This window comes from Homalodisca vitripennis, chromosome X (genome assembly GCF_021130785.1).
Source record: "Homalodisca vitripennis isolate AUS2020 chromosome X, UT_GWSS_2.1, whole genome shotgun sequence".
NCBI lineage: Eukaryota > Metazoa > Arthropoda > Insecta > Hemiptera > Cicadellidae > Homalodisca > Homalodisca vitripennis.
In genome coordinates, this window is record NC_060215.1 from 26,151,500 (window position 1) to 26,177,393 (window position 25,894).

The 25,894-nt window shown below is 33.3% G+C and overlaps 1 protein-coding gene across 1 annotated transcript in view; it reads left to right on the top strand.

Moving 5' to 3' along the window:
• The first annotated feature begins 11,825 nt into the window (after positions 1 to 11,825).
• Positions 11,826 to 25,894, top strand: part of LOC124368812 (pyruvate dehydrogenase (acetyl-transferring) kinase, mitochondrial) — a 76,839-nt gene continuing 62,770 nt past the window's right edge. The window contains exon 1 of the mRNA XM_046826214.1: positions 11,826 to 12,064. Within this exon, the coding sequence (XP_046682170.1) occupies positions 11,962 to 12,064 (103 nt within the window). The 5' untranslated portion in view covers positions 11,826 to 11,961. The remainder of the gene's footprint in view (positions 12,065 to 25,894) is intronic.

Here is a 25,894-nt window from a genome sequence, read left to right on the forward strand (position 1 = left end):
ATTATAATTCAGCAAAATCATTAAATGAAAAGAGACTGCAATACAGATATTAAGAAAACAAATATGATAGTAAATTAAACGCAACAAAAAATGGTAATTTTATAGAAAATATAAAGAAATCAAGTCCTCGTGTATAAGAAATAAAAACTGAATTGTAATTTTGGCACGATTCTTTTTTTACGTTACCAGTAAAATAAACTGGAAGAAATAGGGAAAGGAGATGACAGTAGGAAAGGGAAAGTACTGATAGGAAGGTTGCTGATACCACAGTACTGGCCATTTCAATCGTCTCAACACCCTCCTGTGGATGGGTGGATCCTGCACAGCTCTTGCAGGTCTGGTGGTCATAATCTTTCAACTAGTGAAGGTGATTACAACAAAAAACTATCTCAGAAAGTTCTGATGATCCTTAAAAACAACCAAGAACCAAACAAAATTGAGACATCCTCTGTATGCACTTTGGTGTCACACCAAGTTTAGCATCTACGAAAAGCAACAAATTTTGTTGAAATGTGTCATGGCCAACCAAAATCATAGTTTAGACCATAAACGTTATATGTCAAAAGTAATCAATCACATCCAAGACTCAGCACAGGTATATTTTTTGTCATACAACATCTCTGTTATCAATTATAATGATGTGTTTATCTCTTGTTTTGTTGATTTTTATTCGTGAATATTTAATGCTTGAAACAGAGTGCATTTACCAGTTCTCGAAACGTAGTGTTTAATTTTGCGTAATATAAACCATTCATTTGCTGAAAAAAACTCTCAACGACTCCTTTAGAGAACATATTGGGTTCACATTGTCCTTTATTTGTCTGACACTTTTTTTCTTCAAACACTCTTAGCTAAGAATGTAAGTTGTAGTCTTTATTTGTCTGGCACTTATTGTCTACAAACACTCTTAGCTGGTGCCAAGAATGTGAGTTGTACTCTTTATTTGTCTGATACTTATTGTCTTAAAACACTCTCAGCTGGTGCCAAGAATGTGAGTTGTACTCTTTATTTGTCTGATACTTATTGTCTTAAAACACTCTCAGCTGGTGCCAAGAATGTGAGTTGTACTCTTTATTTGTCTGATACTTATTGTCTTAAAACACTCTCAGCTGGTGCCAAGAATGTGAGTTGTACTCTTTATTTGTCTGATACTTATTGTCTTAAAACACTCTCAGCTGGTGCCAAGAATAGGAGTTGTACTTTGCCATATAGCATACTTGTCTACACACATAGTATTTATTTTATAGGGTCTTACAAATTGTTATTCTCTATTACGTTGAGTATACAGCAATTACTAGTTACTATTGAGACTGCTATGTTGTTCTAAGTGAGCATCATTAGGAAATGACCAGTGGCCTGCAAGCTGAGAGAGTCCAGAACGAAGGGGTGCTTAGATTTACACTTCGTTTTTTGTTGCTGAACTATATATTACTGGTATGATATGATATATCTTAAATTGATATGGAAGTGAAATTTCTTTGATTGGGTCAACAATTAACAATGGGTTTACAAAAGGAAACATGCCATGCACTGATTCATCCAATAGGGGTTTATAGACTGATGATGGAGCGATTTCTCAAAGAAAATTCAATTCAAGTTTCTAATGTATTTCAAATTATGAGTGTTCAGAACCCTTAAAAACTAAATATTCATGAGAGGTCCTGCAAGAATTTTGAGATATAATAGGATACTAAGAAAAGTAAAAGCTGTTGGCCACGAAAATCCGAACCTTCGGCACACAAATGGTGGAAAGGAATTCCTGAATATAGAGCTTAAAGAGTTGCTATAGAAAAATAATCAGAAAATTCTACCATACTCAAAAAGAAGATTGTTTCCACAGAACAATTGCAGTTTGAAATTCAAAACTGGTTTAAATGGGTATGCATATTCATTATTACAACTATGAAAATAAAACATTCTGAAGTCAACTTGGTCAATAAATAACACAATAAGTATGCCAGGTTACATATAAAATAGCAGACAAAACGGAGGAAGAAATACTGGTTAATTTTAGGATAAATAATAGTAGATTACTGCTTTATAAATTATCCAGTCTCTTCCTCCCACTAGCCCGAGATACAATCCAGTGTGGGATTAAGAGAGCCATTATCTCCATACTAATATATTCCATTAACATTTTTCAAATGGCATTTTCCAAAACTAATAATTCTCTCTCTTCCTCTCAACTACTTTCCTCTTCCTTACAACTTTCTAAGGTTAATAAAACAGTTAAGTATGTTTCAATGATGAATTTTATGAACATGAAACAAATAGCATTCTCGGGGTTAGTGTCTTTCCATTTACCTATTCATCACCACATTTCGAATTATGCAATAAAGAATGTCTATGACAACGATCAAAAAGCATTTTTTTCGATACTACTAGTGGAAGTTCAAACCAATTTCCTGATGTACACAACAAAGAAAATCCATTTTCCCTTGTGTGACAAGGAGGTAGACATGTCCGATGTACCATATCGTCAAAAATTACGATTGTGCATCAGTCCAGTCCTACGGTGGACCACCCAACATTCTGCATCACCAGAAATCAGGAGAGTGCAGTGTAATATAAACTAAATGCAGAGGTAATATATCATCAAACAGGGAAACCATGGTAAGGAGATACACGTATCAAGTACCAAGGTATCAAAGGTCCAAAGCTTGTGTGAGTAAAATACACCACCACCTCCATGGACAAACAAAATTAGTGAAACCCAAGCTGATTTGAAAGACAGATTGAAAATGTACTTGATCAACAAATTTCATGGAAAAAAAGGGCACAAGTGCATTTTTCAAGAGAATAAACCCCAACATAATGAAAACTCAAGATAAGGTGGTGAAGAAAAATCTAAAAAAAAATTATGTATCACGTTAAATACAAAATAATAATCAATGCTATGGTACATAATATTAGTTAATGAGTTTCAAGACATCAAATACTATTATCAGTGTGTTATGAAATGAAATATGCCTTTATTTAAGAGGCGGAGTTAGGGCTATTTAGCCCTCTCTACCACTCAACCTCAACTTATCTATATAAGTTGGAGAAATTTAAGGCGTTTTAAAGTATGAAGAAAAAGTAATGCCATACAAAATGTAAAATAATAAACATATTGAAATGTCACATATCATAATCTAAATCCTTTTTGAATATAAAAAAAAACAATGGAATTTAACATAATCATCAAATTGCATTATCATTAATAAATTGTTATGATACATGAATTGAAAGGAAATACAGGGTGGAGCGCGGTAATTTGCTTTTTTGCACTGCAGGCTGTGGCGCCACTGTTGGTCGAAGAGAGGGGAGAGTGGGCGTGGCTTATAGTGGCTGACGGGAGATTTGTATACCTCCGCGTTCCAGTTGCCATTATGCAGTGGACACGAGAGGATAGGTCGTTTTGTGTTAAAGCGTATTTTTCAAATGCCCACTCGATCATTGCAGTGCAGCGTGCTTTTCGTTTACGATTAGCTGTTCCCCCACGCGGACTTGTTCCTGGTCGGCAATCAATTGTAAATTGGGTAACTGCATTCAGAACAGCAGGGAATGTGTCATGTGTACGAAGGGGACCACAGAGAAGGATTACAACACCGGAAAACATCGATATAGTTAGAGCAGCAGTACTGCAATCTCCAAAACACTCTGCTCATAAGCAATCACTTGCTCTTGGCATTTCAAGACGTTCTCTCCACCGGATTCTTCATGATGAACTAAAATTTCACCCGTATAAAAATGTGCGTGATCCATCAATTGTCAGCACGGGACTATCTGACACTGCGTACTTCTTGTGAAGACATGCTTGCAACTATACCGTGTGACGCAATTGTGTTCTTTTGTGATGAGGCACATTTTCACCTCAGTGGGTGTGTCAACAAGCAAAACATGCGCTATTGGAGTGAAACAAACCCCAGAGAAGTCTACCAGAGACCTCTGCATTCGGACCGCGTCACTGTGTGGTGCGCCATATCACGAGTAGGCATCATTGGCCCTTACTTTTTTTAGGATAACCGTCGTGCCATAATTGTGAACTCCGAACGGTACTTGACTATGATACAGGATTTTTTCAGCCGCCTCTTGAGGCAATGCAATTAGAGGATACATGGTTCCAACAGGATGGTGTCACTGCACACACAGCGAGGGTTACCATGAATTGTTTGAGGCAAATGTTTCCTGGACGGCTTATCTCTTTGAGTGGTGATGTGAACTGGCCGGCACGCTCACCAGACTTAGCCCCATGCGATTTTTTCCTTTGGCGTTACCTCAAGTCGCAGGTGTATATCAACCGTACCAACACCTTGGAAGACATAAGGAACAATATTGAGGCTGAAATTGGCAGAATACCAGTCGACACGCTTGTTAGAGTTAATGAAAACATCAGAAAACGTATGCAGCAGTGTGTGGATGCCGAAGGTCGACATTTGCCAGATACATTATTTAAAACCATGTAATTTAAAAATTCCCTTACTATTCAATATAATTAAAATAAAAAAATAATTTTGTCTAAGGTTCATAATTTTTTTATTTCATTTCCAAATCAGCAAATTACCGCGCTCCGCCCTGTACAATCGTGATATGTAAATATTTGGAAGACATTAAGTTTTAAATGTTCAGGGGCGGCCCAAGATAGAAACTACAAAACTTTTTTGGCTCCTCCCAATCCATCATCCCACACGCCGTTCTAGTATTATGACCACTCCATAATAGTTATTTGTTAAATACACATGTTTAATTTTTATAATAAATATCTTCTCTGTAAAGACCAAACTTTTTAACAACTGTACATACTTCTTGCACAAGTATTTGTCATGAGTGGGTAGAGAAGGAGTTGATAATGTATGCATTATACACAGGATGATTTGTTTTGAGGGCAAACACATTGACTCATATTTTATAAGTAGGGGAATGATCACCCCCCCCTACTTAAAATTATGTATTTAAAATGTAGGATGTTTGGAAGGATCACAACTTCTACACATAGGCAAACAGATTTTATTTCCAGACAATGTACAGGAAAAAAACAGCGTTTTAACCATTGTACTCATCAGGACTTAATACAGTACATGAATCTTTGTCCCTATGTACTAGATTCAAGATGTCTTTATTAGTCATTAAGCAACATAACAAGTTAAAATAGACTTCGTCAAACTATTGGGCAGTAATACTTAACAAATAATAATTTTGGAACTAGAGACTTATTTTGAAATTAACAGGAACGTTGTATAAGACATAAGAACTTTCAAAACTACCAACTGGTATAAATAGAGATTGGTCATAGGAAATTATTTAAGAAATAATGAAAGCATTTTATGGTAAAACAAATGCTACCGATGCACTATGTAGCGATGGACAACGGGAACTATCAAACATATTTACTTTCCCTAATCTTATACAAGATAGGAATCATACCACACCACAAGTCAGGTATAAAGCCTCACAGAAGTTCCATGAAACATTTCAAATCTATAACTCGTTCGTTCTCAAGATGCCCAGGGGACAGATAGAAGAGATCTTTTACTAGTTCCATGAGTGAAAGGCTTTGCTGATGCTCAGCCAAGTCCTATAAAGGGACGTGCACAAATTCCACGTTGTCTATGTAAAAATAGTTTCATACAAAATTTCAAATGTATAGCTTAATTCGTTCTTCAGATAGCTCTCACAAAACAGGCAGACAAAAAGATAAGAGGAAATCTGCCAACCCACCTAAGTGATAACAAAATTTCAAGTCTATGTCAACCCGTTCTCGAGATATCCTCCAGAATGTTAGGCTTCACTAACGCTCATCCAAATCTCATGCACCATAATTCAAATTCATCTTGTCCATACAGAAACATATATAAATAGCTCAATCCATTCTCGAGATATCCTGCAGAATGTTAGGCTTCACTGATGCTTAGCCAAATCCCTTGAAGGGACGTGCACCATCACCAAACATGATGTTGCCTTTAAAAGATGAGGCTATGTTAAATTTAAACTCAATCAGTTTTGACATATTATTTCATCATCATGTATAAAGACAGACAAAAGAAAAAGATTTCCAGCCCAGAGCAGATTTCCCCTTCGTTAACGCTCAGCCAGTCAGTGAAGGTCTGCTCCAGGAATACTCACGAATTGAGTTCTTCTAATGAAATTCCCAAGATTAACAAGCAAGTTATATCAACCAATTATGTGCTAAAGAATAATGCTAGATTAAAATGTGTGTCTAATTTTATCTCGAGAGACTTCTATGATATTCTCAAACACGTTTATAACAAAAAGAAAATAGGTTCTCCACTCCAGTAAATAAATGGAGGCTGTGTTTACACAGGGCCGGCCTGAGAGCGAACTGCTGTATGTTCAAAGATGAACTTTGGCGCTCCTTAAAATGAAAGTTGTTAATAGGTGTGATGTATTGATATTGTAAATTTGTAAATATATACTGTAAATAGCAAACTTCTTACAGATTCTGGGTGCATTATTTATTTCCTCAACAGGTACAACAATTAAAAGCCACTCCCTAATTATAGAAAATTTGTGTTTCATTTAGTACTCTACAAAAATGTTTAAATTAGATTAAAATCGTATTAAAGTACATTTGCAAAAATACATTGAATAAGTTACGTCACATTACATATATACACTTAAAAAAGAATCTTCTTAGCTTTGACAGCTAAAAATGTGCTCATTAGGCCATTGTAATCTAAGGATTATGAAATTAAATATAATTTTCAACTGACAAAATTTCAAGATTATTGAGTATTTCTTGTGAAAGGGTAGACCTTAAATTGGTTTTTATTAGTTCTAATTTTGAAAAACTTCGTTCTGCCGACGCTACCGACATTGGCATAGTCAGGAGTCCTTGCAAAAATCAACTCATTTATGTAAGCGTTTGTAGTTCCAATTTCCAAAGAAAGTTCAGCAAGTGCACAGTTTTTATTTTGATGCGTCGTGTTTTAAAGCTTGCTTCGACTTCTGACTTTACAGTCAGATCTTTGGCTTTCATTAAACAGCTGAGGAATCCATTTTCGGAAATCTTAAAAAAATCCCTAGCTGACTTCAAAATAACTGTTGACAGTCTTTGGTTGCAATATCTTACTACTAGCAATGTTTATTTGAAATAGGATATATCATACCAGGCAGTCACTGACACAAAGAAACCAAAATCTACAATTGTTTCGGACAAGGAATTCGCTTCATTTCCAACCTCGTCTTCAAACGAGTTGTCTTCGAGAAGGTCCCAGAGTGCTTGTCGGATTCGTACAATCCGGTTTACTTGCACAAAAGAGGTATCCTCAACGTCTTCAAAAATAGTCGGCGACGAAGATCAAAGAAGCTAAAACGGACCTTCCGCATCGTTTCGGCGTCAGAGATATCCAGATTACAAAAAGTAGTGCAATATAGGTGAAGGCATTATTATTACATTGTTTTGTTAAAAATACACTAGCCGACGTCTTCTTAATTTTTCATCATTCGATAGTAAAACAGATTATAAAATGATCTCTTTGTCCCATCCTAGAGATATCTTTCTAACTACGGCGAATGTAGCCCCTGAGCTTTAATACAGTCACGGTAATTTGGATTAAGATGTGTAGGCCATGTGTAGTCTTTTAATAGGAACGGAATTGTGGCGTTCGACGAACTGGTACCTCTATGTCCTTGCTCATCCAATAAACGATTTACATTTACAGTTATAAAATCTTTACCTTGGACATTTGCATCTCATGGTAATGTTCCACTATCTTCAGAATCTGGTGGTCTTAGTTCTTGTCTGTTTCTGTTTTAACATTTTTCTTGTTCATCAGTACAGGTACGTCTGTCGTAGCTGCAATGTCTGTACTAGATCCCGGGGTTTGTGGTGCCCATTAATACTTCATTAATAATTTAGCACTGGCTTCCTCTTCTTTCAAGAATTTACCTTTCCGCTTCCTATTTTGACTTCTAGAGGACTTGAAAAACATTATGAGTTTTTTTTAAGATCGTAAATAGCTTTATTTACACAAAGCAAAAGATTAACAAGCACAAGACTCAGATAAATTAGTGTACAACAAACAATATTTTATATTAAGCGCGCACACACTCAACAGATTACTGTTCTTTCATGTTTACACTTAACAACACTTGTCATTAAAAACGACTGAAGAATTATCGTGCACAACAGGGAAGACGTGCAGATGCCAGAAAGCAGATCTGCGCATCAACGCGTGCACACCGTTATTCAGAGAGCTTCCAATTTTCTTGAAACTAAATTATTAGTGGAATAATAACCTAATTTGCACGCGTAGTAATTTCTTCTCTTGTAGGCCGAAGGTCTTAGTAGCTGAAGGTCTTACTGCCGAGTAACTCCTTGCACGCCTTGTCCTTAAGTAAAATTAACATTCTTCGAATTATAAACTAGCCCTTTCATGCGAAACATCTATTTCCAATGTATTATAAAGTAAATTTGTAAATAGTAAAGCAAATTACAAGTAATGCAATGTTTTATTTGCCACATTGATAAGTTGTGGTGGTGCCAAGTTTTTATAGCCATTACATTTTATGAAATTTGGGATTTTACACAAGTTAATTAATCTCGGAAAGATTACTGACAATAGTTATGTAAACAATTATTTACGTTATTTGTAGATATATATTATTCTGATGAAAACATTGTGCTGAATTTCATTCAAATCTCTTATACGCAATATTTAAAGAAATAAAGAAGATTAGTTAATCACAAAAACAATTTTAGATGTTTATAAGCAAGCCTTATCCGAAGATTTGGGTAATATGGCGTAGTAGGCCTATTTGAAATTTAATAGACTAGCTCATTGATTAAAAAGTTAGTACAAACTAAAAGTTTTATGATACAAATTAAACAAATAACTTCAATTTTTTTCTCAACGAAGAATTCTAAAGCACGGTAACATGGTGTCCATTTCACGCCACCCGTAAGAAGCGGGCCTTGTCCTCAAATATCAGTGCACAACACCAAGATAGACAGGTCGTATGACTTATTCCAGCTGTATGTCGCGCTAAAAAGGAGTACTATAATCGTCCACGTGCATAACCGTAACTTCATAGATTTTGGCGCATCAAGTGGAGTCTGTATTTGGGCCCAGCCAGACAAAAGTACTGTTTCGTTTGACTTCCAGGAAACGATCAAAAGTTGTCAGAAAAAGAGAGGACTGTGCAAATATGCTCAATTAATTTGAAAATAACTCTCGTCCAGCATGTTTAGTTTTTTATGTACAGCACGAGGCAAGTTTGGAAAATTTCAGGTCAGAAAAATATAATGACGTCATAACATATATTAGTGATGAGGAACTCGTAAATTATTTCTGGCGTATTTCGTAGAATTTATATGAGGCCCGAATGGGCTCTGCGGCACTCAGGCTTTATAAGTTAGGGAGTTCGATACAGACTCCACGAAATTCAAAAGGTTATAATCCGACGTAACGCCGAGTTGTAATTTGCAAATTGACATCAACTGCAATGGTTCTGTTAGCAGGACCGTATCCTGTCGCGAACGCTTTGCAGTAGTTCCGCTACTGCAATAGTTTGACACACCCCTAGTGATTGATAAAGAACTAACAAACAAACTATATTAAATTTTTATTATTGACGATGAATGATTTGAATGGATATCATGTTTTCTGAGATTTGCCATCTTTTTGTAACATTCCTTCAGGGACGCAAAGACTCGAACTGAAAATGATTGGGAAAATGGCGAGTCCATTACATGGAAGAGAGACTGTTTGCTGAGACGAATAACTTTCTTGGTCACGTTGTACCATAGTTCTAATTCATTTATGCTGAATCGCGGTAGGAAGTAGGTTCTTGTTAACTAGACGCGGTGCGTGGACATTGTTTGTTCAGTTAGACCGGTCAATCAGCTGATCGAGCGACGGTGATACGTTCCGACCCGGCTCGCTGCAGAGAGAGAAGCAGTCAGTCGAGTCTTGGAGTTTCAAGGAGAAGGTGTACCGGTCGAAGCTGAAGTTTTCTTCCTCTAACCCTATAGTTGGGATTTAGAGTAATTATTTATCGCGTGTAAATTCAATTTCAAGTATTTAAATTTTTAGTGCGTTTTATTTTCCGATCTGCCTCCGAATCTTCAAAGTAGTAAGTCCCGTACCAGCGTATAGTTAATATCTTTTATTTTTATAATACTGTAATAAAAATTTCTAAAGCTTCCCATCTTTCAGAGTCTGAAAATTTAATTCAATTTTTTGAAGTATTGTGAATTAAATTTTGGTCATAAAGTAAATATCAAGTGTTGTGTTATATTAATTTTGAGTATTTTGAGAAGAGAACTTTTTATTTTGTTTTGTTAATTTAAACCATTTTTTTTGGAGAAGTATACATTTTTAGTTTAATTTTAATACCTTTTAATCAGACTCTTAATTAGATTTGTTCGATTGAGTGACATTTTGAAGAAAATTGAATCAAAAGTTTGTAAACTTTGTTAACTTTTTGGTGAACTTAAATTTCGGAATAAACCAAGTATTTCCGAAAAGTTGTTTTAATTTATAAAATATTAGCTCCATATAAATTCAATATATGTACTATAAAAACGGTACAACGTCTATCTTTGCAGGATATCGGAGGATAAATTTTATATTCGTCGTAATTCTAGCGAACACGCTAATCTTGCTATAGTGACTACGGCTGACATCAGGTGTGCGCATGGCGAGGTGAGGCAAATTGAGGCTTGTGCACGACAGAGACGAAACTCCGGCGCTGACACTCTCCTCGATGAGCTGTCGTTTCCGATGCTGCAGCATGTCAGGTCAGCTTCATACATGTCACCACCATGACTACGCCTGAAACTGGACGGACGGCAGATTACTGTCTTGGAACCACTGTCCCATCTGATCTCCTCTTCCCTGCTCTCCGAGATCTCACCCTACTTTCTCTGAATCACCAGTCGCTCAGTACTCCAAGCTTTAATAATGTGCTACGTATAGGAGACTCTTGCCTGAGATATTCAATGTGTTTATCTGGAGTGTTGCCCTGATTTTAGATTGCTAAGTTATGTAGCAGTAAGTCTATCTGTAATACTTATTCATGTTGTCTATAATAATTTTAGAATTGGCTATCCAGGGAGGTTCTGGAAACAAAGGTGGGTATGGTAACCGAGTGACTCTTTATAATATAATGGATTTGCTATAAGCTGCCAAAACCAATTTTCTAAGTTAAAAAGTCTTTCTGAACAGCATTCTAATTCGACATGACATTGGGTATAAAGCTTTACACGATTTCAACGTCCAATTAAATTCAATGTTAAAAAATTGTGACGTTGACTTCCTGAAAAAAAAAAAAAAAAAAAAAAAAAAAAAAACACTTGCTTTGGCAGAATGGTCCTCTCAAGGGATAGCGTACACTTCACCAAAAGAGGCGTCTCTCACCTAGGCTCCTTGTTAGTGACAGCTATTTCAACGGCTACCCAGAACCTGGTTAGTGTTCCAGCATTCTCATCTAGTGACCAGGACAAAGCGGTTCCTGCGATGTGGGTTCTGTGCCGGAATGGGGGGTAATGGGCACATCAACATCATATCCTTGAACACAGGGTTTGATGAAATGACTTCTCTCCCTCCCTCCCTCCGTCCCACCATCCCTACCCTATTGAATGTACCGCGTGTACATTTATCACTAATTTTACATTACACACAATAAAGATAAATAAATTTAGAATTATAATGGTTTTAAATTTATCATTATTATTCTTTAATCGATTTGTTTTAACATTAAAGCAATTGTCAAATAACACTTATTATAATATATGTTTACTTTTCTGAATTAGTTGGCTTGTGCTAAAATTACATGTCGTTGAGTATTCTAGTGACTGTGCCATTTCAAAGGTCGTCTGTACATACATAACTTGATGTTTAGTTGAATGTAGTAGTATTATTTTGCTCCCTAGTGAGGACGTAAGTGACTGTTTTTGGTTCAGTGTTTTGGGATGTGTGATTCTGTTATTTAGTTGAAACTATATGATTAATCAAAATGAGGGTTTCTAATTGTTTATTAGCGAAATTAAATAAAATGGTGGATTTTTACTCTCAGTTTAATCCTTCTCCACTGTCAATAAAGCAATTTATAGATTTTGGTAAGTCTTTCATCATTATTAGCCTAGTGATAGTTTTTTCTGTGATATAATTTAATGTACAGGAGCCAGAAATGTTATAAATATTTATTCTCAAAGAACTGTAGTATTATAATTTATATAACCTAACAAAATTTTTAATTTAAAACAATACTATTCAGCTACCAGTTAGTTCTCTCTGTTTTTATATCTTATCAAATGAATGATAACATTTACCTATAATATGTGTTTATAATAAAATATTATTTAGGTACAAAACTTTTAACTGACAGATAATGTCAAAAATGCCAGTTGTGGTGTGTATTAAATGGAAGAAATTTATTTTGGCTAATGAAAAAGGCGGTCCATCTATGGTTAAAATGGGGTGGTATAGCTATTTACCGTACTGTGCAAATTAATTTTTGGCGGACTGCAATATTATTATATTGCAACCATTACTTAAATTATCAACTATCGATCAGAAATATTTAAATGCTGTCAGACATGTTTACCCTATAAAGCGTAATTGTAAGTACTACACTGCTTAAACTTATTATAAATAAAGTTGTATTATTTTCTATAGTTTAAACTGTGTATATTTCTTTTATGTATTAAAATTTAGCTTCACTATAATACAATCTTTAAAAGTCTATAACGTAACGACATTATGGTTTCAAATTAATTGTAACAAAATTAAATCGTTTGTATGGTATTTGAGTAATGGCTGCTGAAAATGGGAAATACTGTTAATTGTCAATACAATTATTCTATACATACGAACATATTATAAATATAAAAAGTTAAATTCGATATTTATCACCGCTCACGTGATCTGAGCTTGAATTTGGGCACTATCTCAAGGAATGTTTTTCTTTTTTGCTACAAGTATGGGATGGCACATCGGCCAATGTGATCTGACATTGAAGAAGTCTGACGATCTGAGACGTAATTTGAGGTAGGGAAAGTACCAATTAGAAATGCCCCTGGCCATCAGTGCGAGCTTCAATAGCGCCTCCTGCACTTCTGGCAAATAAAGTAAGACATCCCTCTAGACACCCAAATTCAAGCTCAGATCATGTGAGCATTTGTTATGGTTATCTTTAACAATGGTACTACTAGTACCAGTGTGACACTCAATGAATTCCATCAAGGAGTTTCCATTACCCCACCATACTTCTAGCCACTTCCCACTACTCACCGAAGCGGGAGAAGTAAATGGCGGACTACAGTTATTGAAACCTAACCTATAAACTTACAAATGAAAACTGTTTGCTAAATGAAACAAGCTACAGGCTGGAACATTACAAAGCTAAATTTAAATTTATCGTTTATAATCACACAGTCAGAAGCTGGAACGAAAATAAACCATAAAAGTTTCAACATCATAGCTGTCTATATTCGGTGGCAAATTTGAAAATCATAACAAAGATTGACAGATTTGCACGTAGATGGTCGGTACTTAAAATGCATAAAACCAGATGTATTATATGTCATAATGTTTATTCCTAAATTGTATACACTTTAAGTAGGTCATACTCTTAATGCAGATATGTCATACCCGTAAGGTGTCACTCTTTTTTATGTAGTAAGGATAAAATCCAAATAATTATAGCATTCTGGTTTCGATTATACATTATAACATTAGTAGATAGGAATATAATTCGCCTTATAGATATAACTATATGAATAGACAGGATAAAAATGTTTTATTAATGTATAGTCAAATTTTTGAAATTTTTAAATGACCAGGCGAGACATTCGGAGATAAAATAACCTGGGAAGTCCATTGTTACTGATAATTAATCCATATTACTTTGTTACTTTCCATCTGTGTTAATTTTGTTTAGGTAAGGTTTGTGGGTTTATTCCCTCGTGGATACTTGTGTACATGGTAATCACAAGGTACCATCATATTTTAGGTGCCAGATTTATTTTGTCTTCACTGAACAAACTGTTATAAAAATCTGAAAATGTAGTATACACGGAATTTAACAGTCATAATTATTATGCGTCATTTTTAACATGTTTTATCGGGGGCCAAGAGGTTAAAGAAATCTTATCCATATATGTGAGTTTGTAACACTTGCACATTCTTTAAAGAAGAATAATATCGATTTAGCTACTGAACTGAAAGTTCTATATTGGATTGTATCAACATTATATTACATCGGGATTTACGAGAGTGTAAAGGACAACACGATAGCCTTTGATTAAAAAACTATTCCAGTAGACAGGGACAACTATCTTTTTATTAAGTACTACGTAAGACACATGTTTTACCCGTTTTTTCGAATTTTGAAAAGTGGGATGACGTTTTGTGTAAAGCTTAAGTTAAATTAATAATTTCAGCATTTTCACAAAATACTTTAACTTAAAAAAATAAAGTTAGCATTATACTCATAATTTCTGTATCGTCAAAGTTGCCATGTTTGCATAACCCTGGGTAATTTTGATTTTGAGAATTTCATATTGAAACAATTATCGAACTGTGTCTTCTCTATATACAAACAAGGTAGTAATACGCTACACCATGTGTCACATAATACACTTCGCCGAGGTTGCAGTGTAAGTTTTAAATCTATAGCCCATTCTATTCTTCATATGCCTTGCGGGCAGGCAGACAGTAATACAAAAATAAAATTTTCATCCTCTCGGTAAGCAAACAAGAAATTGTGTCAGTGATAAGCTTCAGATACACGCAAAATTAAGTCTATGCGAAATTTCATGTGTATTAGTCACTTTGTTTTTTCACACAGTGTTTTTTCAATAATCAACACAGATTTCATATGTATGCGTTTTTTACAATTTATAAACTCTAAATTTTAGATATCATTCTCCCGGAGGGAGCAACATATTTTTAATGCCAAAATACCTAAAATTAATATTTTTTCTGCAACATTTTAAACATGGTGGAAAAATTAACTAATGTTTTTTCAAAATAAAAAATGTGTTAATCCCTCCTGTCATATTTCACATACTTACTATACAAATTAGAAATCCTTATAATCAATAGACAATAGAGAATAGATCAATTCTTTTTTTACTAATCATCAAGAAATGAAGTGGCGTCAAATATTACATGGTTAGTTTTTATAGAGAGTCTCTTCTCTTTTCCAGTTCAGGAACTCATCCATGGTGTAGAATGGACGGCTAGAGAGCCATTTGGTCAGTGCTTTCTTCAGTCTCTGTCCTTGTAGCATTGTTATATATTCAGGAAGATGATTGAAGATTTTCTGCCCATGTAGGATGGTTTCCTTTCAAATAGTGCAGTGTGATGTAATGGCAGGTGAAAATTTGAAGCATGGCGGGTGTTGTAGGTATAGAAGTCATGGCTTCATTCCAGTTGCTCTTTGTCAACATGGACTATGACTTCTTTGATGTATGGTTACAAAAAGACTCAAAATGACTACTTTCAAATATCTATAATTTCTCGTGAAATGACCCAAGAAATTTGTTCTTCTTTTTCTGTCTTTAGGAAGGGTATCTTGAAGAATTGTGACTATTATATTTAAAACATATTACTCAACTCATAATCGATTGCACCACCTTAAACTAGTACCAGAAAGTCGTTATGAGAAAGCCAAATCATTCAGTCCAGCTGTTACTGAAATAACAGTGTTGCTGTTACCACATTATCGCAGTAATAGGTTACCACTGAATAACCTGTTACTGACACTAATACTGCCCATATTCTGTAATGGCCACAAGTACAATGGCCTAGATATTTTTTTATTCATCATAAAATTATTACTTTTTAAGATATAAAAATAGCCAAACTATGATGTAATTTTAAATACTTATAACCTTATTTGGTTTAAGTAGTTATATTGAGGATTCGTTATATCAATGATTCGATTATCATGAATATCGATCATTCAAGAATTAACCAACCGCTTATTATACTGCAGTCTTTAGCCGTCCCATTTTGTGAAATAAAATTTATTAACTACTTATTTTTTAACACAGTTATGGCTACTGGTTTTCAGATTTTTCAAGCCAAAAAGACCGTCCCAAGTTATTACTAAAACAGTAGAAATACAAACAAATTGAATTTTCAACACAAAGAGAGTCTTTATTAACCAATAAACAATATTTTTGCTTTCAAAAGTTTATTATGTTTGTTTCACACGAATTTTAATATATTTAAAAAGTTACAGTCCAAATATACACCTATATTTATTTCAGGTTAGTTCTTAAGAAATTACAAGCTATTTGAACAGTTTTTATACAAAAATTTACTGAAGAGTATAATAACAACATTACAAATCTGAAACCTATCATTGAACCAATTACAAAAATATTAACAAAGGTATTGCTTAGAATTTTTTCTTTGTTAAAATGTCTTAATTATTTTAAAACATATAAGTTCTATGTAAATACCCTAAACAAGAATTTAAATAAACTTATCCAAATGAATGATGAGGTATCGATAGAGTAGACGCAGTAATAAGAGTATAAATTCCTGGCATGGACTAGGTTGACCATACATAGTTAGATGGTATTTAATATAATACGGAGTTGAAATATCGGGAAACCATAAATCTCCATTCCACGTGTTTCAATGTATTGATTAGTGCCAGTTTTGTATTTTTTACATTACTCCTGAACTTTGTAATGATTATAAACTGTGATGTAGATATGGGTTGTTAGCTGTGTATTACATGTGTGGCTAGTAACATTCTTTATTACTTTGTATCATAATTATATTTTCATGTGAAACCAAATCCTAAAGCAGTGTACAATTATACTTATTAGTGTAACAATACCAATATTGATATTTTCCATAGAAAAGAGATTTAGTGTTTTAATTGTTTCCAGTATTGCTGACAAGATCGTAAAAGTTTAACGATGTATTGTTGATGCTAATTGATAGTGTTAGGCTATAATAAGTGCATTTCATTCGTTATTGTTGTTTTGATTATTTGTGTGCTAAAACTTCTACGATTTCATCCACAGAAAAAAACTTAAGCTGTTTTACTTTGTTTCCAAGCCTTTGTCATGTAATGTAAACATTACTATTGGTGGTGTTTTTTGTAAATAATTTTTCATTTTTGTTTTTTATTCAGTAAAATATACCTATAGTCTATGAGTGATTTTTGTTAGAATTATATAGCTTTTCACATGATATAGCTAAACAAAATCTATAAATATAATATATGTGGACAATTTTGATTAGAACTCGAAAAGTTTACAAAAATTAAAGAAGAATTTTACGAACACATATTAAAAATATATTGTATTTTATTTTTACCAGAAAACATGATTATTATATTCTTTATTTTATTGTCAAAGAAACAAAAGAATGATGGAAATCTGACAATCAGTTATTGAACAACAGTCCTTTTCCAAAGTGAAGACTAGAAAATTGAAACCAAGTTTAAATATTACGTAAGTGCTTGCAAATCTAGAAAAATCAGGCCGGAAACTTAAGGGCACTCAAAGGTTTAACATAATGTCAGGCAGTTAGTTAACGGACATCATTTGCTACAACTATTGTGTCAAACAAGCACTGCTAACTCATAATTTATTTTATCATACTGCCCATCTGAAACATAATAATTTACTGCACATCCACTAAAAATAACATGAACAAATTCAAAATAACATCAGGTAGTCCATCATAATCTTGACAAGTTGCGTCTAATGAACGCTGCCAACTTTGTACTTTCTTTTTTCTCACACTGTCGATCTTAGTTATTTTTAAACAGGACAATTCACTGCAAATACACTAATAATGTAAACAAACTCGGAATAACATCGGGCAGCTGGCCATTGGATATCGGTAAACAATTAGGTAGCCACAAGCGAATTAACTCAAGACATGGTGATCACACTGGCCAGAAAATCATGAGATAAAATGTAATGAAGCTAATATATATATATATATATATATATATATATATATACATATATACATACATAAAACAGGGTACTTGGCTTCTGTTAAAAATCTATAGTATTCATACTATGTTTTAAGGTGACATATGTTTTGAAGGATATATTCCTACATCTTACCACATAAATGGATGAGTGGCTTCGTGAAATTTGTAAAATATTAATGAAGAAATTAAAGTTAAATAACAGAACACAATAATACATTCATAAAATAGTATTCATGAAAAAAACAAATAATTAAAAACTTTGTACCTCTGTCTAAATGACCAACCAATCTGTCCTATATAGTTATTCATGCAACCAGGACTCTTTAATCTGTAAAGAACCGCCATGTCAAATTTGTCACTAGTTTTCTTTTTGACCTGTAATACATTCCTCATTCATTGTATATTCTGAAGGCAAGGTGGATGTTGTGTTCTTTAATTCTTTGCTGTTTGCATTTTGTACTTATTGATTGTATTTAATACAACACAATTGTATGGTCTGAAGATGAAAGAATAAATCCTTCAATATATATGTCACCGTAAGACATAGTACCAGTACTTTGGATTGCTAACGGAAAGCAAGTACTCTATTATAACAATCCTGGGGTTAAAAACAATAATATAATAAGTCGCAAAAGCGGTTGTGGAACGCTTGTGATAATGGACCGATTGGCGGAACTGTACACTTAAAAATACACCACAGTACCATATCACTTGTCGTCTACACACAACACTACACTCTCATTTTGACACCCTCGCCAAGACATCAACCACTTTGGAATAGTCAATAACTATAGAATAAGGCATTGCACTTTGTGAATTATACCTTTTAGTGCCGTACCGTTTTCTATATCAACACTATAAGACATGCACAAAGTAGGGTGATCAATGATGTTTATTTTGATAATACTGTTGTACGGCATTATTAGAAAGTATTATTGGTTCGCACCATAGATATATAGCAGTTATGTATCATGTCTTTTCTGTGAATTATGGCGATATTTACCTCTGACAACTGACAATGGTCGTGATTGATATTTAGTGATAATTGCATGTTTTAATGTAAAGAAATATTTAAAAGTATATTATTGTTATTTTAATACCTTTTGTTATATAGCGATACTGTATGTAAATAAGTAATTTTGAAGCAAAAAGATGCTAGTTTTAGTCTAGCCAAAATTTTGTTGTTGGAGCATTGTTTACATATTTTCTGTGTGCCTAACATAGTTCTAGTGAATAATTATTTAAATATTATGAAGAAAAACATTGACACCATATACGGGTTTGATTAGTATCAGTGTTTGATTAGTATCTTACAATTCCTGGACAAAAGTGTTTGTTGTGCGTATTGTGTTAACAGTAGGCGGGGCAGTAGCAATGTCAGTGCATAATAGAGTTTTATTTATAGTGTACATGACATGATCACATGTTTGTTTTTATGTCTCGGAAATGTGTTTTGTTTATGAATTTTATTTTGGTTTCTTTTATTTCTTACATTGTATATACCTTAGAATAAATCTAAAAATCCATATATAACAAAACATAAAATTACTATGAAAAACAGAAATTAGTAAACATTGCTTTCTAGAAAAATATTTTTCTTTATAAATTTAAAGAAATCAATATAACTTACTTTGAAAATTCATAAATTGAAAACTTGTGATCTGATTAAGACCACAGTTTTATACAAAAAAGCTACAAATGTATGTGTTTTGGAGTATACAATCTTAGAATTATACGAAAAAGGTTCTCATTACATTTAGCTTTACAACAGTGCGTGTTCTGTAATTCTATCTGCAGCCACAAAATATTGCCTATTCTTACGGCAAATAAGTAATTTTTAAATTGCTTTAAACTAGCAACCATAGTAACCAGTGTAACAGTGTAGCTTGGACTGTTTACATTTAAGATGCAAAAGTTTGTAAGACAGATATTCAAAATAAAATGTGGCAGTATAATATCAGTATGTGTTTTTTCAGTGACCTAATGTAGATCAATGAAATAATTTGTTATGAATCCTAGTATAAAATGTATTACATTTTTTTCTAATGACAACTTTTAAAAATTTTTATTAAACTTGAATTTGAATTAAATTATTAAATTAAAATTTTTTAATATTATTGTAATATAATTAGTTGTTTTTGAAACAGAAAATATACAAAATAACTGCCATACAATATATGGTGCATTTGGTTGAATATAGTTATGTGAAATAAAAGAACGTGTGCAAAAATCAAAGTCTATGGTAGGCCGTGATTTTATGCGACTACCTCTACCTTATCCCCTTGGCCTATTGGTTGACAGGCACACGGTTGTCGCATGGCTTATGAGAGAGGTGCAGTTTCTCACTCCTACACACAACTCACGAAGTTGAGCTTACCTCCCACTAGTTATCCTTAGCTATGACAACGCTCCTAGTGACGGTTGCCAAAAATATTAGAATGAGTCAACTAAAGTCAGAAGTTGTACTCTCGAGTTCCCACGCATGTGAATAAGCCTTGCAAGTGAATTTTTTTTAATTGAATGTTTGAATCTTGAGAACTAAAGATATTTGATATTAGTAGTTGAAAAGTTAAAACATCTACCTCACAGACTTTTAACAATTTGCAATAATATAAAGATTAAAAAAAGATAATTTACTTGTGTTGTCTATTGATAAAAATAATGTTTACATTATTATGAGATATGTCTTTAAAATTTGTTTTTAATACTTAAAGAAAAAATTCAAGTTGAATTTTAAGCTGATTTTGTCTTTAAGTATCTAATTTTCCACTAAATAGAAAAATTGTTCCAGTTCTTATTGTATATTTATGGTTTTTAAACCATAAAATAAAACAAATAAGCTAACATTGTATTATCTTTTGGTTCATTTTGGCATACTAGACTATCAATAGAAAGACAATAAAAAGCATTGATTTCATGACAGTAGACAATAGACAATGGACAATAGACAATATTCTTTATTTACATGAACATTGAAACAGTGGCAGTGTCAGAATACTTTTTTAAGAAGTATTAGATATTAGGCATATTAGTAGAATTCATTTAGAGTGTAGAAGGAGTGTTCCCGCAGCCAGCTTCGGAGTCTGCTCCCAAAGTGTTTATTTTCCGTCTTTTTTTAGCTCTTCAGGTAGAGAATTCCACATTTTGTCGCCCATGTAGCTAGGTTTTTCTCAGTTGCCGTCAGATGATGCACAGGTAGACTCATCTACCAGTAGTTTGCATATCTGGTGTTGTAGTTGTGCTAATGAGTTCCAGTTCTTACTGCGTCAGGTGATTTTGTGTGCAGATGAGTGGCAGCAGCTTGTATGTAAAGATGTACCACTGTGAGGATTTTGAGTTCTTCGAAAGTTTCTCTACCGGACTGTCTTGGATGTAGGTCTGCTAGGATTCTGATGGCTCGTTTTTGGTGTATAAGTACACATCGTAGGTTTCCAACTGTAGTACTTCCCCACTTTACTACTCTATATCTAAGGTGAGATTCGTAGAGAGCATAGTAGGCAATATTTGGATTCGATATTATGGGCAAATTGATATCAAGGGTTGTATTTGTATCAATAACGAGTATCGGAACTATCCTCTTCACAATATCCATAAATTTGGCATGTCAGTGTAGTTTCTAATTTTCTTCTGATAATTTTTTCATTTCTAGGTTTTTTCTAAACAATATTATTTGTTAAAACGCAACTTTGTGCAACGTTAAGTGTTCAAAATGGTTATCCCATTTTAGCACTTTGTTAACTTATCCTGCTGAGTCACCATACATACAAGGCTTACTTGAAATGTTCATTGGTACATATTGTTTTACAAGAAACATGGATGAACCCTTTTAGTGCCGTAGTCGCTGACATCGATTCTACAAATTGTTATAGCATTTATTTGTACTAGCTGGTACATCTGACATTTCCAACTGCATTTTTGACGTTTGTGCAATTCATTTATTCCATAACCTGTAACATGGGAGAGGCTGCATGAAGGCAATTTGCTTGCTTTTTATTATTTTTTACTTTCCTTGAATAGCAAGTCTTCTCCAAAAAATCAAAAGTTATTTGTTGATTAGTTTGAATAACTGTGTCTCAGAATATACTACTTTAAATTATCTGCAAATAACACTGTGTCATTAAAAAAAATATCTATAAGTACTGTATAATTTGCCATACAGTTTAGACTACGCTGGAGTGTTTGTACTTTAAAAGAAAATGTGTCTAATAAAAGAACAAGTGCAAAATTAAACTTGAATTTATTATAAGTGAGTGATTGTATTTATAAATTTAAATGTTAGTTTCAAGGAATATTGCTGAATTGGGTGCAGGGAAAAAAACATTTTAACTATTTTGAAAACAAAGCGAGTCAAAGATTAACAGATGTCAAGGTCTTGTGAAGAAATATATGAGAAGGGATAAGACGAGTTCCCAACCTGCTGATATTGTAATCATAATAACATAACAGAATTTGAAAAATTGTGGCAAACTACTGTGGGTGCAATCTCCCGCTTATTAATGTAAGGTTCAGTCCACAACCTGTGATATTGTTATATCAGACATATGATATCATGTGTGGTATTGCAATTTTCCCTCAGGCTTTCTCTGCAATTTCAGCAAAATCTAACCTAGGTGGTGGTTGTGTGTTTTATTGGATCTTGTAAAATGTTTTCTCAACTTCACCTGCAATATGTTTAATTCTCTTCAATGTGGACTTTTTTTATCAACTAGACTTTATATTGCCTCTATTTTCCATTATAATGTAGGTCCAATGTTGTTTTATAGTGCTGTGTAGTCTTTAAATATTAAACCATAACTCCTCTTTTTGACTTTCAAATTCATTATTGGCAATTATGTCTTCCAGTTTTTGCATTAGTGTGTGCAACAGCTTCTGTGTGTATTGCAATTATAAACTTTTCACACAAGATAGGAAGTTTCCTTCGACCGCTCCTTTCCTCCAAGGTACCTTTTGTAACAATTGAAATAGTCCCTCTGCCAATAAAAAGTAGTACCCCATAAAGTTCCAACTGTTATACTTCGTGTATGAATGTCGAAAGTATAGAAATGCATATTTCTGCACGTATAGACCTAAAGTAATTCTTAGTACGAAACGTATTCATGTTCCTAGAAAATAAACACTTACAACTGCCAAGGCTATAAAATAAGCTGATGATGACAGGTGTTCACCTGTTCCATTGACAACCTACAGTTGGCTTTGCTCCAGTTCAAATCTGTACTATGCTTCGCAACAGGGCATTGACATAGTTTGGTAATACATCAGAAAATCACTCTAAGTTTCCAGTCGTCAAAAAATTATGAAAATTTGCTACACATGATGAAACAGGAAACTGTGATCAAATAATAATTGTTTTGTAACCAGTTTCAGGGAATAAGCAAGTCCCATTTTCAGTTTTCCATCATAAGTTGTTTATTGACATATTTTACGTCTTCATTATGTTTCTAGTCTCTTTGTACGTAAATTAATGTATTATTACTAATATCGAATAGTTGTTCGTTTGAACCAGGTGTCCTAGTTTCACTCGGAGCAGTCTGGCACTTGGTCAGAAATCACAGTACTTAGTTTTTTTATGTTTGTGATAGAGTTGGGTTGTTCTTTTTATAGGAATAAATGTATCAGATTACGATTTGATCAAACTTTACCTTTAGATAAGTGCGTTAGTTTTACAAATTGTGTTTTGTAACTTCAACTAAAAGAATTAAAATTGCTGGTAAATTTACACATAGACTATACAGGAATAACAGGTTATACTGGTAAAATTCACATTCACGTATACACTAAACGGATTAAAAATTCTTTAAATTCCTAATTTTAGGTATTAATTATAAGTAGATTTGAACTTTAATTTCCTTTAATTACACGATTAACTTGCACAATGCAGTTGTGGGGATAATCTCACATTATTTCAAAATATAATTATAATCTATAAGCTCTATTGGTACTTAATACAGAATATTTCAGCAAGACTAGGATAGGGAAAATACCAAAAGAAAGATATTAAACATGTATTTCATTGGCAGAAGATCTGTATCATACCATGTGTTCACTCAAATGTTTTGAGTTGACAGTGGTCTACTTGGGTCTTGTCCAACTATTCTTGGAATCATGTGCTGTTGCAGATAGTGTCTCTCTGGTGGTTTCTGTCCAAACCCTTACCTTATGTTGTTTGTACAGTAATAGACTGTAATGCCTACATAGTTGTGACAGAAGTTCATGCTGGCACATGCAACAAACAATACAATTTGGTCTGTGAGGATTGTAAGATACTACCACTTGTTCTGCTTTGAAGATTACGCTACTGTACACTGCAAGTTGAAGAAACGTTATTGTTTATACATAACGATGAAATCCTTTAAATTAATCATTGTATTTTTTCGGACTAAAAGATATTTGATATCGTTTGCCTTGCTTATGTTGTCTGTAGACAGCAAATGCAAGAACGTTAATGTACGTAGCATGGCATAATGGCAGCAAAATTGTGACTAATATACAGCACTATTTTAACAATAAATATAAAAGCGTGAAAGGTAGATAGACTTCTTAATGATATTCTAAAATTTTTTTGTATTTTCTTGTTATCGCAAAGTGGTGGGGGAGGAGGTAAAATGGCCAACTAAAACTTTTTAAACGGCAACCAACGTCTTGTGACCCCTCTAATGAAAGAATCCAAAAATTGAATTTCAGCATTATGTACAAGGTAGTAAAAGGTATTAAAAGTTCTTTAAGGGTTTATTAATATTTTTGTAACAATAGACGAATATTAGAGAATATTTATTAATATTTTGACATTAAACTTAGATGTAGAATGATTTTTTATGAATAATAAATTCAAAATTTTATTGTTGTGATTTGGATGATCTGTATTTATGATTAAAACGGATTAAGGAGTGTCATTCAGTAAGAAAGGGTGAGATAAATATTTTTGTAAACAGTGTTAATTTTTGTGTGCGTGGGTTTTTTTGTACTTGAAATAAGGATTTAATTGGGTTGCATATGTAAATTTTTAGTTGCCATCTACTCCCCCCCAATTTTAGGAAAAGAGGCCTAATAAAATAAAAATACTTATAGACAAACTATTCAAGAACATTCTGTAGGCGAAGATTATCTAAAGCTTTTGAAAAATTTATGTTTTTGAGTGTTTTTCGTAACCCTATTTTCCGCCATGATACAAGCATGTTACACTACAGGCAGTTGTATAGTACTGATATACAGTTAGTGTCAAGAGGATTTTGAACCCATGCTGGCTCTAGTCCAGAGATAATGTTCTTACACCTTTGTCTCTTATACACTAGGCATTCAATTGGAAATGTAGAGTCTAAGAGACTATCAATTACATCTCCAATTTCTACCACACTTTTCCACAACAAAACTAATATCTTAATTTGTGGTGAAAAAAAAGTTTAATCTTCTAAATTCTCATTATAATTGTTCAAATTCAGAGCTATATTCAGACGCAGGAAGAGAACCCTATAATTTTATTACCTCACTTAAGTACGCTTTGAAACGTATTATCATTATAATTTGTTGTTATATTTTGAACTTGTTTACGTAATGAGTGTATACATTTTGGAGCTTCTAATCCTATATTAAGAATTGCAGGAAGAATATATTTTATTATGTACGTCAGCCATGTAAAAAATGTAATTCTTCATAATATTAGTAATAATTATAGTTCAGATAAGTTATTGCTGCTATTGGAGTTAATGTTTGATTTTTTGAGGTTATGAATAAAGAAAACCTTTGTACTTTTTCAAAAATGTATAGAACAGATTCTTCTTTTGTAAAAATGGGTATTTGAAATGTTCTGATAATTTAAAGACAAAGGTTAGTATAAAACAGTGGCTAGATGGTAAATTTCAAGTTTATAGCATGTCGATAAGTATCTAATATTCTATGTAATTGAGTAGATCAGTGACCTTGTTTTGTATAAAAATGACAAACTCTAATTGTCCGGGTGTGAGGTGGTGACATGATA